The 14,836-nt window shown below is 35.2% G+C and overlaps 1 protein-coding gene across 1 annotated transcript in view; it reads right to left on the bottom strand.

Annotated features, from left to right (window-relative positions):
• Positions 1–14,836, bottom strand: part of tlcd3a (TLC domain containing 3A) — a 43,066-nt gene that overhangs the window by 4,941 nt on the left and 23,289 nt on the right. The window contains exons 2-4 of the mRNA XM_077231925.1: positions 7,018–7,104; positions 3,535–3,754; positions 1,515–1,610 (exon numbers count right to left, since the gene is read on the bottom strand). Of these exons, the coding sequence (XP_077088040.1) occupies positions 1,515–1,610; positions 3,535–3,754; positions 7,018–7,104 (403 nt within the window). The remainder of the gene's footprint in view (positions 1–1,514; positions 1,611–3,534; positions 3,755–7,017; positions 7,105–14,836) is intronic.

Below are 14,836 nucleotides of genomic sequence, written 5' to 3'. Positions count from 1 at the left end.
AAGAGACAGTCAACAGAGAAGAATGAGAGGAAGATTTGGGCAAAAAGGAGTTAACATTAAACGGATAATTCACCCAAAAAATTTAAATTCTGACATCATTTAAATCACCCTCATGTCATTCCTTAGACTTCCTAAACCTTAGACTTTAATCTTTAAAAAACTTATCAAGATTTTATTTAATAAACCTCAGTGGTTTCTTTATGACGTTTATGGATCCTCTTAGTTTTAGCAACCGGGACTTTCAGTGGAGGGACAGAAATCTCTCAGATTTCATTAATTTCATCAGATTTTAATCAGATTTCATTGTTGTTGTTTATTTATCATCTAAGAAGTCAATGGGCACCAACACTGTTTGTTACAAAACATTATTTAAAATATCTTCTTTTTACATGTCAGTATCATCCTGTTCAGAAAAAGCTGCAAAGTGGACCAGACTTAGTCAATCGTCTGGCAAAAAAGAATAAATGTCACTGCAAAGACACTGGGACTGCTTTGAAACGAAATACCCATGACTACCAAAAGGAGGCATGTGGAGGCACATAAGTGGTGCATGTCTGTAAGCAATTTCACCTAATCTTTCCAAACAAGCAAAGACCAAGAATCAGCAGTTATTGAAAAATACAGAGTAGAGAGACTGAATGCTTCATCTAGCAGGGAAATGCTGTTATGCAGTACATTTTTATTTCCCCATCATACACCACCATTATGGCTGCATTCACTCATTTGGTTTGGGATCAGTAATATATATATTTGTTTTCTTTTGTAAGAAATTAATACTTTTATTCAGCAAGGCTGCATTAAATCAAAAGTGACAGTAAATAAATTTATAGTGTTACAAAAGATTTCTATTTCAATTAAATGTTGTTCTTTTGGACATTCTCTTCATCAAAGAGAATGAAAATCCTGAAATCTTTTTTATCACAGTTTCCACAAACATATTAACCAGCACAACTGTTTTCAACATTGATAATAAGAAATGTTTCTTGAGCACCAAATCAGCATATTAAATTTATTTCTAAAAGATCATGTGACTGAAGACTGGAGTAATGGCTGCTGACAATTAAGACTCGCCATCACAGGAATAAATTACATTTTATAATATATTTCAAAAAGAAAGTATTTTAAATCAAAATAGTATTTCACAGTATTACTTTTCTGAAAAATAAACATAGCATTAGTGAACAAGATAATTCTTTAAAAAAAAATTTTTTTTAGTCTTCTTTATCACAATTGTTACAAGTCAGTTCATTTTAAATCTTTTTACTTTGGTTTGAGAGGAATTTGATTGATTGATTGATTGATTGATTGATTGATCATACAAAACAGGCAAATTATTAATTATTATTATATGCTTGGATTGTTTGTTGAACTGACCGACTCCATCTCTGTATTTAACCATTTATCTTGACTAAAAGGAAACAGGAAAAGTGTTGACTGGCATCTCCTGTGCAACACTGTGAAGGACAGCTGAGTAAAACACACAATCAGTTTGTGATAGTGTGTGCATGTGTTACCTGAATGAGGATTTTGCCCACTGAAACAAAAGGAGTGCTGAGCTCTGTGAGGAAGAGACAGCCAATGAAGAAATCACCCTGGTCCTTCCTGAAGAACTGATGTACACAAAGAGACCAAAAACCACAGTCAGCACAAACATGAACACACACACACTATGTGAACAATAAGGGCGTAAAAATGGAAATGTAATGCCTACACTACCATTCAAAATGTGGGGTCAAGTAAGATTTTTAAAAATGTTTTTGAAAGAAGTCTCTTTTGCTCACCAAGACTGCATTTATTTGATTAAAATGGAGTAAAAAAAAAAACCATTATATTGTGAAATATTATTTCCATTTGTATATACATATATTCTAAAATGTAATTCATTCCTGTGATGGCAAAGCATCCATTACTGCAGTCTTCAATGTCACATGATCCTTCAGAATCATTCTAATTTCACAACAGTATTAAGCAGCACAACTGTTTCCAACACTGATAAAACTAAGAAATGTTTCTTCAAAATTAAATAGCCATTTAGTGCTGAAGAAACATTTCTTAGTATCATCAGTGTTGTAAACAGTTGTGTTGCTTAATACTTTTGCGAAATATTTTATAGCAATGCTTTGATGAATAGAAAGTTCATCATTTCTTTAAAAAAAAATATTACTGACCCAGAACATTTTAATATAGTATCGCCTTTTTTTAATCGCACGCACGCTAGCGCGCACGCACACAGTAGTCCCTCCAGTTACATTTAGGCATTTTAATTTTTATATTATTAACTAAACATTATATATTACATTTTTAATAATTTAAATATATATTCATTATAATTCATAAAATGTATATTATAATTATTGAATGTATATTAAAATAAAATAACAAAACTTAAAATTACTAAAATAAGCTAATTAAAACAAACTATTATCAAAACATAAATCATTACACCATAAATAAAGAATCAACATAAACCACTGTCAGAGAAAATATTTACAGCCCTAGTGACAAATCAGGCTCTGCATCACAGTTCACACCTCCCTGTCAGTGTTCTGCTAGAAATCATAGGCTAAAGTAATTGTTCAAATCAAGCTAAAATAAAGTTATAGGCAATACTAAATTAAAAGAAACAAAGTGAAACTGAGCCTCATGAGCAAAAACAAAGATAACACTAGACAAAATGCAGATAATAGATATTACTCTATAGCTAGTTTTGCAAATGGTTCAGATTATATGTGTGTATTATGATACACAATGCTGGAAATGATGGATCAATGGTGTGTAATGTGTGTATAAATGTAACAAGATAAGAATGACCAGTTAGACCAGCCACCTGAACCCTTCTCGCTAACCTGAAGCGCAATCTTAAACTACATGGTTTGGGGGAAGTCTATGGCTTCTATAATATTTATCTATATTTTATTTATCTATACATCCTTTTTGTCAATGCAAAATGCCTTACTAAACATTACTGCATAGTGATGTATTAAATAATATACATTTCAGTGAAGTGAATTGTTATATATCTTGAATCTTGAATAAAAGTCAGATGTTTTGTTGTGGTGGTCTGGGTCTTGTCCTTATTTGTGTTATTACCATTCATTTCAAAATCTGTTTGTCCACGTTTGTGACTCGTGGGACATTTTGTGGAACAGGAGCACAAAGCAACGTGTTTGTGAGGTGGTATCTGAGTAGCAGCTGCGTGTGAATAATGGAAGCGTGGGTAAAGTGATCTCATATCACCACTGACAGCCCACAGACACCAAACAAAAGACCAGGTTTCCACCAGTGTGTGTGTGTCTGTCCCACTGCATGTACTCTGGCAGTGTAACAGCTGCTATTAAGATAATTGTTTCTCATAGAATCAGGTATTTAACGGACACAAAAGCACCGCATTCCCCTTTTTACATTCCCTCCCATTTGGTCCTAGCTATAGGTGGAGGTGGTTATTTGAAAAGGCCCATTACTCTCTCCAGTCATATTATTGGTTGTCATATCACTCATTCAAGTCTCTATCCCTGTATTTCTGTCCTCTCTCACCAGAGTCACAGGCAGTAGAATGGAGAGTAGTGCAATGTGATGGAGAACCAGCAGGAACTCTTTCCTCACAAATGAGTTGACGGTTCGTAGAGAGTGGCGTTTATAGTCCTTGTGGCCTTTGACCCGGAAGCGATAATAATGGCTGAGGTACATGGCGAAGATGTCATATGACATGTAGGGAACGCCATACCAAATGACAAAATAGGTGGTCAGCCAGTGTCTGCAATAGAAAATGAAACAGAACAGGTGAACAAATCATGTGTGGAGTTAAACACCTTTTTTAAGTATTCTAAAAGTTTTTATTTCAAAAGTATGGGTTCAGTAAGAACTTTTTTTGAAAGTAAATGAATACTTTACATTAAATTGATCAAAGTAAAGACATTACTCTTAATACAAAAGATTTCCTGCTGTTCTTCTGAACTTTTTATTCATCAAAGAATCCTGAAAAAATGTATCAAGGTTTTCACAAAAATAATAATGCTTTCAACATTGATAATAATAAGAAATTTTTCTTAAGCATCAAATCACCATTTTAAAATAATTTCTGAAGTATTGTGTGACACAGAAGTCTAGGGCTGCAACAACTAATCAATAAGAACTTTTTAAGTTCATCGACAACTAATTTGATTATCGATTAGTCGCATATGCGCACTGTGCCCGGGAAACCATCAGCCAGTAACGATTCTTTACAGTAGTGAATAACCCATTTCTATGGACAAAACACAAATGGAAACAAGAGAAGGACACAGAGTGTCCTGCTCCGGTATGTGTACATGATCCAAGTTTTCAGAAAACATGAGAATGCTTTATATTAATAAGCGGTTCAAGGTGATTTCTTACTGGCCCAAGTTTAAAAAGAGTCCATCCCCCACCAGTCTCTATGATATTTTGGCCCTTTGATACGATTCAGGTCCCTTCTTCAAGTTAAGGCTATGACATTCTTTCACCTGTTTTATCATCTGATAGCTTAGCAATGCATACCACTGAGAAACAAGAGATCTAAAGCACTCATGTGGAGCAATATATAAAAAAAATCTTTATTCAAATAGTACTGTAACATTCAAAATTATAACTGACAAAATAGCTTAAAGAGCCTTCATGAGGGTGTGGATTGAAACAGACTTAAAAGTTAAAAATATATTATTTAAGGTGTGGCATGAAAATGTGTCATGTTTGTTTACCACATGACATTATGTCATTAACTAGTTGCAAATTTAAATAGGCTACAGATATTGTCCAAATTAGGTTTCACATTATACATTTATTATGTGTTTTTGGGGCTGCCGGGCAGGGTACGACTTAGTCATCTTTAAGTATTACCTTTTATATAAAAACAATAGAAGTAGAAGAAGATATGTACTCATTTTTGATATCGAAGTAAACATATGTGTGTGTGTTTGTATTGGATAACCTATATCAAAGTCACTGTGATCCACAGACGTTGCACATGTGATTAGTGCTAAATTCTTTTATTACCACAGAGCTTACTTACATTCTGTATAGTACCATCGTTTGTATAATCGTATACATCCCATGTATATTAAGTCAGTACGATTTTTAAAAAAAGAAATTAATAAATTTATTCAGCAAGGATGCATGAAATAAATGCTGTTGATTTTAACTTTCTATTTGCCAAAGAAACCTGAAAAATTGTATCATTTCAATAAAAATAGTAAGCGGCACAGCTGTTTTCAACATTAATAACAATCAGAAACGTTTCTTGACCACCAAATGGCACTGAAACTAGAGTAATTTAGCTTTGCCATCACTGGAATTTTTAAATATATTAAAATACAAAAGTAATTGTAATAGTTATTGTAATAACATTTCACAATATTGCTGTTTTACTGTATTTTTGATCAGTCATAGTGAGCATAACAGACTTATTTCAAAAACATGAAAAAATTCTAGAGACCCCACACTTCTGAACGATAGTGTAAACCTAAGTTTTGTTGTTTTGTTTTTTGTTGTATGAAGTTCTTTCTTGGGTGGAAAACAAAATGAGTTATCTAGCAGAATGTTCAAACTATTCCTTTCTATATAATCAAAGTGAAAGGTAACCACAGCCTCCTCTGGTCCCCATTCGCTAAGATGGAAAACAGCAGCTTACACATCCTGTGTAATATCTGAAATATTTCTACAACACAAGTAAATGATGACAGAATTTCCATTTTTGAGTGAACTATTCCTTTAACACTCACAGTATCACTGGATGCTCCTTGTCACTGAAGATCATGGCTATGCATGTGCTCGAGCCAAGTATTAAGCCTTTGGGGGATTAGCAGGGTGGTTGGGAGTTCTCTAGGCTTGCCTGGCAAGTGCCTTCCGTGGATTACACGGTTATGCCACAAACACACGCACACATTTCACCCAGCACACATGAACAGGTGGCAGAGGCAGAAATTGCAGGTGTCAGTCTAGTGCCGGGGAAGGGCAGAGGGAGGAAGGGCACACAGGAAGGTAACAGCTGTTGCCCTGGGACTCAATGTACCTAATCTCCTCCCTGTGTCCTTGGGGTGGGGGCGGAGTCAAAGGGGTCAGCAGATGTGGCATGGGAATAGAGGTAAGCACTGTTGCCCTGAGGTTGTTGTGACTGGCCACTGGGGTGAACAAAGGCGTGAGCAGGTAGAGTCTTATGGGCCGCCTTCTTAAAGCAACATCACACCAATTTTGAACAAACTGTTGATGTAGTGTAGTGATGCTTTAGAGAAAGATGATCTGAGAAATTGTCCTATTTTGTCATTTATTTGTGTATTATCATAACAGAATATACACTACCATTGAAAAATTTGGGGTTGGTAAGATGTTTTTAATGTTTTTGAAAGAAGTGTCTTATGCTCACCAAAGCTGCATTTATTTGAGCAAAAATACAGTAAAAACAGTAATATTGTGAAACTCTTTTCCATTTTAATTTATTTCAAAATGTAATTTTTTCTAATATGCTGATTTGGCGCTCAAGATACATTCTTTTTATTATCAATGTTGAAAACAGTTGTGCTGCTTAATATGTTTGTGAAAACTGATACCTTTTTTTCAGGATTCTTTGATAATAGAAAGTTTAAAATAACAGTATTTATTTGAAACAAAATATTTTTGTAAAAGAAAATATGTTAAACATTGTAAACGTCTTTGCTGTCACTTTTGCATCAATTTAATGTATTCTTGCTGAATAAAACTATTTCTTTAAAAAAAAAAATCTTACTGACCCTAATCATTTAAACGTTAGGGTAGAATTTAATTGTAATTGGTTACTGAAATGAGAAATACGCTTTGACAGGCGCCTTATTTCTTTTATAGATACTGTATATACAGGCAGATGTGTTCACAGCAGCACAAATGTACACTGTATTGACCAATCAGCATCTAGTGCTACTTTATCATTACCTTAACACAGAGATGCAGGACAATATAAGCCTTTGCAGCAGAAAAGCTTATAATTGGTGGTGCACTGTGAAAGGTGTGGAATAGGATTGGTCCACTTACCGGTCCATAATCACATTGCCTTTGCACGAGGACACCACGATGATTCCAGCTGCGGTGGCCATAACAGCGTGAATGGATGACACCAGCCTACAAGAGGAAGAGAAGACAAAAAAATCCATGCAGGTTACCTCATATTTAGATATTTCCACCCTAGAGGCTATAAACAACACAAAAAATACTTAAGTTTTTATGCAATGTAAAAAAAAAAAAAAACTATTATTTATATGGATCATTTGAAGCATATACCAGTGATAATTTAATAATTTAAAAGTTTGTTATTTGACTGTAACTAAATGGCACATCAAGGTTAGCTAGTTGATGTCAAGAGTTTCAGCGAATAACTGACCACTATGGATCACTTTAATGATGTTTTTTTTTTTTTTTGTCATTTTTGAGCTTGAAAGCTTGAAAGTGTGGCCAGAATATTTTGACTCGAGTCTTTATTTAAAAAATCTACATGAATGAACTGGCGTCAACAGCTCATAAGGACATGTTCAGTCATGACTTGGTGTCCATGCCTGAGTTAAATGACAGTGCTCTGATAAGCTTCCATTTTAAAGGTATGGAAGTAAAATAATGCCAAATGTTTTTGAAACAAAAAGCCTGTTGAATTGTACTAGAAAAAAAAATGCATTGCATTAACCCTGCTTGTATTTTAATGCATTGTATTTTTAGGGCTTGCATTTTTATGGGCTGAAATTTAGCGTGGTTGAATATTTAAGCTGTGAATATTTAAATTCAAAACATTTCAAACACATTTTCATTAGTAAAATTTTAATAATCCATATTCACCTTTCATATTTCAGTTCCAAAATATTTAAACTGATTAAAAATAAACCTATAATATTCAAAAGGCGGTTTTCGATCCATTTTATTTCGCTTTCAAATTCGCTTCCACAAATTCAGTGGTTCAAATTCAACAGCAATATATTGATTATTATGGAAAAACAGTTTTAAAGACCCACCTTAAAAGGGGTTTTATTCTAGTCTCATATATGTATTGTTGTAGAAAAAAATGGCAAGAGTAGCCTAATGGCAATTTCAGTAAAATGAATATTTTTGACTACTGATGCTTATGCATCCTCTTTCGAGCTTAATTTATTTATAATAGTCAGAGGTCATGTGATATATATTTCTATGATGACTGACAGTGTCAGTATCTTCTCTGAAGATACTCAATCACATTCTGGAATTAATAAACTGGTTAAAGTTGAGGGAACAGATAGTATAGTCCTATTGTCACATAGTTGTGCTTTGGACTCCCGCGAGTTAAGGATAAAGATACTAAATAGTCTTTAATAGTAAATTAAAAAGGGGAAAAGGGAGCCAGGCAAAGTAGTACAACCACATTACACTGATGATACCATCGATACAATCGATGAATCGATTTGGCATCGATTCATCGATTCCTCCTGTCTGCCTGCTGCCGAGTTGGTATGCGTCTGTAAGCTTCGTATAGCTATCTTTCTGTTTTTAATCATTATTTACTATAATTTCCTGTTGTTTATACTGCTAAATATAACTTAGCATCACATATTAACCTTACATCGCTAGCTTCAATCTAAATCGTTGCTAGCACAACACGCTAGTGATTCGCTAACCTGTTAGCGTGCCATCAGTGCGCTCTTTATTTATTTATTTTGCTCACGGCTTTTACAAATCCATCAAACAACTGTTGTGATTATCAGTCAGTCAAACAAACACGTGAGTCATGTCATCTTCTCCTCTTATTGTCACTTGCACTTCATGTAACATGTATAGCATAGCGTTCTCTGTCAGCACAGGATTTACATGTGATAAATGCAGGGAGATAGAACACCCACTGAGAATCCTGTTGAATGTCAAGTCAAGTCATCCTCATTTATATAGCGCTTTTAACAATGTAGATTGTTTCAAAGCACCTTTACAGAGATAAACATATAATTTAAGGTAACAGAGATTGGTTTGGTTTTATAGTGGTTCTTGGAAAATGTTTTTTCCAGCTAAAGTTAGTTTTGATTGATTTACTTCCGTTTAAATGATCATTTGTTATTAAATTAGGGGCCGCTAAGACGACACCGTTCTCTCTAAACAGACTTTAAACGCGAACCTGTGATAGACGCTGATGGCGTTCACATGCGCATTAAGAATTGATTCTATAGTTATGTGCGTTTGAATATATGTGCGCAGGTTTGTAATTCCTTACAAACCATGCCTAAACAAACTACTTGTCTTGTCTATAAATTTTGATGCAGAATTTTATTTTATCTTATCACTTTGGGTAGGTACGCGAACCGAAAAATTCCACAACGCTTTAATTGTAGAGTGGTATAGGGATCCTCCATAGGGAGAGGCTAGTTGGCACTTCAGCACTGCATTGTCATCAGGTCCAGGCGAAAGTCCTTCGTCAGATCTGGAAACGGCCTGGATTCGGCAGGCTGCGGGAAAACCTCGGGATAAACAAAGACACTAAAATTAGCGTAGATGCCATTCTTCTTATGATGTAACGAGTACATCAGGATTTAAGGGAAGTGTTCCCAGTTCCGGCTGACCTAATCTAAGCAGCCTAATATTGAATTATAGAATGTGCCCTAGTTATAGGTGATTCTATTACACGGAACGATAAAATAGAGACACCAGCCACCAGTCACATGTTTGCCGGGAGCCAGAGCGCCTGACATTATGGGTAGATTTTCTCATTGCGTAACGAACACGCCCCGCCCCCTGCTACCCCGGCTCATTGGACCTCATGTCTTAAGTGTAGCTACACAACTAATTCAGTTTTGTAGCCTAAACACCATTAACACCATATAATAGCAAGCTCCGTGTTCTGTTACTATCGATAACAAGCAAGGTGTAATCTTTCAAATTCTGTCTATTTGATCACGAAATTCAAACAATAAATGCCGTTTTGGCGCTCTTTGATGTGGTGTGACAGATCACTGTACTAGGCTCCTCATTTCAAGCGGCAGCGCGGAGCGCGAGTAAACGCGATCATCTCTTCCTCAGTTACAGAATAAACATGAATGGACACCTGAAGGTATGTTGAAAGATACAGTATACTTACTGAAAGACATCATAACTCGTTTAAACGTTCAATCAGTGTTTCAGCAGCGGAAAGACATAAATGAAACAGCTTAGTTTGTCATACCATTAGGCCCTACATTTACCTCAGCAGGCAAGTCATCATCCAGTTCCTAGAGAAATGAACTGTTGCACTAAATAAATGCACTAGATTAGCCTATATATTATATTTTACTTAACCTTTTAATGATATCTTGATTATTTAATGTATGTTTAAAATATCTTTCATGGAAATGACAGTAGCTGTGTAAATTATTATATTTCAATAACGAATAAGAGTAAAAGCATAAGTTAATGCAAAAACTGCCTTATGTTCAATTTACATGTTTTCATACTATGTGTTGGGTGTTGATTGTTATATCTAAAAAATAAATAGCATCTGAATTTAGGCTAAAAGTCTAGGCTCTGTTGTGTTAACCTTTAATGTTATAGTAATGTGCGGGCTCCCTATATAGCTAGTTTACAGCATTAGCAGGTCTCTTTTTTTAATCCTTGCGAAACATTTAATTGTAATTGAATAAATTTAAAGACAAAGACACATTTATTTCATTAAACCACTGTTTAAAAAAAAACCCAAAAAAGCAATTTTAGCTTTCTAAACCCTACCGAACCATCAAAACCGTGGGAAGAACCGAACCGTCAGTTTTGTGTATGGTTACACCCCTGCCTGATATCAAAGCAAATTTAAAAGTGCTGGCTAATGCTAATCGTAAATTCTCTAAGATTATTATTCACGTTGGCACTAATGATGCTCGACTTCGCCAGTAGGAGATCACTAAAACTAACGTTAAAGAGGTGTGTGAACTCGCAAGTACGATGTCAGGCACTGTAATTTGCTCTGGCCCCCTTCCTGTTCGAAGGAGTGATGAGATAGTTCGTAGACTGTCCTCACTCAATGGCTGGCTGGCTGGCTGTCTAAGTGGTGTCCGTAAAATAATATAGAATTAATAGACAATTGGAAAAGTTTTTGGGGTAGACCTGACCTGTTGAAAAGAGATGGTAATCATCCCTCCTGGGATGGTGCTGCTCTTCTCTCTAGTAATATGGTACATATTCTTAGAGCTCAAACATGACAATCTGGGGCTCAGGTCAGGAAGCAGACAAACTGGCTAAAGCGACCGTCTGCTAGCTGTCTCACGTCACTAAGGTTAGATAAATCCCATCACATAGAGAACTTTTCACCTAGATATCATCATATAGAGACTGTGTCTGTTCCCCGAATTAGGAAATACAGAAAACTTCCAAACCCATCGAAGGGTAAAAATTTAATTGATGTTCAACAAATAAAAAACAGATATAATAAAAATGAACAAATGCATTTACAACAAACAATTACATTACTTTAAATGAGTCCACCCCCCAAGATTACGGTTATAATACACCAGGGCGCCATATAGAATTTACCAAAGAATTTGCTGACTTTCTATCAGAGTTAGTACTGGCTGCAGATAAAGTCCTTATTGTTGGTGATTTTAATATACATGTAGATAACGAAAAAGATGCATTGGGATTGGCATTTAAAGACATTCTTAACACTATTGGAGTTAGACAACACGTGTCAGGACCTACTCATTGTCGTAATCATACTCTAGATCTAATATTATCACATGGAATCAATGTTGATGCCGTTGAAATTCTGCAGCAGAGCGATGTTATCTCAGATCATTATCTAGTATTGTGTAAACTTCATTTAGCCAAGGCTAAAAAGCAGACTCTGTGTTACAAATATGTTAGACCTATTACTTCTGCCACTAAAGATTGCTTTATTAATAATCTTACTCATCATTTATCACCTCAGCATCCCAGATAGCTTAGAAGAACTCGATATTGCGACAGAAACTTCCAACTCTCTCTTTTCCAGCACTTTAGACACAGTTGCTCCTTTGCGCTTAAAGAAGATTAAAGAAAATAGTCCAACGAGCACACTCAGGCCCTTAAGAGAGCAGCCAGAAAAATTGAGCGCAACTGGAAGAAAACAAAACTAGAGGTATTTCGCATTTCATGGAAAGAGTACGATTGCAATCAGAGAGGCCTTAAAACTTAAAATTAGAAGAAAATAAACAAAACCCTAGGTATTTATTTAAAACAGTGGCAAAACTAACGAAAAATAAAGCTTCAAGCCCAGATGTTTCCAAGCAGCACAGCAGTAATGACTTTATGAACTTTACTTCCAAGATTAAAAATATCAGGGAGAAAATTATAACTATGCAACCGTCTACTACAGTATTGCATCAGACAATGTTGCAAAATGACAAATGTTTGAATGTTCTACCTCAGATTTGTGAAATGTTCACCTGTTTGGCAAGTGTTTTTCATGATATGTTCTTACAATAAAGAGTAGTTTAAAACCACAATTAACGCTCTGGTTTCTACAACTTTCACTTAGGAGCAAAAATCTGCCCTTAAACTTGAAAGAAATAAAGATTTGACATTTATCATGATAATTATCGATATCGACTGATATAAAAAAATTGTACTGAGATAATTTTTTTTGGCCATATAGCCCAGCCCTAGTCAGACCCTATACCGACTAAACTACTGAAAGAGATGCTTCCAGAGGTCATAGATTCTCTTCTTAATATTATTAATTCATCTTTGTCATTAGGATACGTACAAAAAAATTTAAGCTGGCTATGATTAAACCGCTTGTTAAAAAAAACACAACTTGATCCTACAGAATTAGTCAATTACAGGCCGATCTCAAATCTAACTTTTATGCCAAAGATACTAGAAAAGGCAGTATCTTCACAACTATGTTCCTTTTTAGAAAGAAATGGTATCTGCAAGGATTTTCAATCAGGATTTAGACCGTATCATAGTACTGAGACAGTTCTCATTAGAGTCACAAATGATTTGCTGTTATCATTTGATCGTGGTTGTAGCTCTCTATTAGTGTTACTCCATCTTAGTGCTGCATTTGACACTATCGACCACAACATTCTTTTAAATAAACTTCGAAAAGTATGTTGGCACTAGAGGAATTGCACTAGCATGGTTTAAATCATACTTATCTTACCGTTATCAGTTTGTAGCAGTAAATGAAGAGATGTCTTATTGGTCAAAATTTCAGTATGGTATACCACAAGGCTCAGTACTAGGACCGTTGCTGTTCACTCTGTACATGCTACCCTTAGGAGATATCATTAGGAAGCATGGCATTAGTTTTCACTGTTATGCTGATGATACTCAGAGCTCTATATTTCTTCACACCCTGACGAAACTTACCAATACACAAAATTAACGGAATGCATAGCTGTTATAAAAAACTGGATGACTAGTAATTTCCTACTACTTAATTCTGGAAAAACAGAGATTCTAATTATTGGAAGAAAAACATCCTCACGTAATAACCTAGAATACTGTCTAACATTTGATGGCTGCTCTGTCAAGTCATCGTCGCCGGTTAGGAACCTGAGTGTGCTCTTTGATACCAATCTTTCATTTGAAAGTCATGTGTCTAGTATCTGTAAAACCGCATTTTTTCATCTTAAAAATATATCTAAATTACGTCATATGCTTTCCATTAAAAATGCAGAACAATTGGTTCAGGCGTTCATGACATTAAGGCTAGATTATTGTAATGCTCTACTGGGTGGTTGCCCTGCACGTTTAATAAATAAACTACAGCCTGTCAGAAATGCAGCTGCTAGAGTTCTTACCAGAACCAGGAACTATGACTATATTAGCCCAGTTCTGTCAACACTGCATTGGCTCCCTATTAAACATCGTGTAAATTTTAAAATATTGCTGATTACTTACAAAGCACTGAATGGTTTAGCTCCCCAGTACTTGAGCGAGCTCTTAACGCATTATATTCCTTCACGTCTATTGCCATCTCAAAATTCTGGCAAGTTGATAATACCTAGAATATCAAAATCGACTGCTGGCGTAAGATACTTTTCCTATTTAGCACCAAAACTTTGCAACAATCTTCCTAACATTGTCCGGGAAGCAGACACAGTTTGTCAATTTTTTTTTTTTTGTCAAATCTAGACAAAAACACATCTCTTTGGCTTAGCATACACATAACACATTATATAACTTCATAATTCAATTTTAGGCTGCATAGTTTAGATCAGCCAGAACCGGGAACACTTCCCATAAATCCTGATGTACTTGGTACATCATAAGAAGGATGGCGTCTACGCTAATATTAGTCTCTCTGTTTATCCCGAGGTTTTCCGCAGTCCGCCGGATCCAGGCCATATCCAGATCTGATGAAGGACCATTGCATGGACACGACGACAATGCATCCCTAAAGTGCCAGCCTCAGCAGCCCTGTGAAGGCCTCATGGACACCTTAACAAAATAGTCTCCATACCGGCGTGATGACTCTGACCCCCAACTAGGGGTGGGCGATATAGCCTCAAAATTCTATCACGATATTTCAAGAATATTTGTGATAATGATATTTATGACGATATAGACATTTTTTTTTTTTTTTGAAAATTTTCTTATTCAGTTTATCTCGCCTAAATGTTTGCTCACTCATTGCGTTTTTACAATGTGGTAATTTTGTTGTTAAGAGTTTACACAACACAAGGAACCTTGATTTCAATCTTTGAATTAAATGTTAAATGTGTGTAGGTCTAACACCAGTATTCAGAAATACTACAGAAACATAATAAAGTAATCAAATGTAAGATAATACATAGTCTTTTAGTTCTGTTTCCTGATTAAATTAAATACATAGCTTTAATTGTAATGAATGAGAATTATTAGCCTATCTTTTGTTGTTTTGACGACAACATTAATG

Source organism: Siphateles boraxobius, unplaced genomic scaffold (assembly GCF_051911475.1).
Source record: "Siphateles boraxobius isolate OS27281-9 unplaced genomic scaffold, OSU_SipBor_1 16, whole genome shotgun sequence".
NCBI classification, from domain to species: domain Eukaryota; kingdom Metazoa; phylum Chordata; class Actinopteri; order Cypriniformes; family Leuciscidae; genus Siphateles; species Siphateles boraxobius.
The sequence above is the reverse complement of the archived record's forward strand: the minus strand, read 5'-3'. Positions and strand labels throughout refer to the sequence as shown.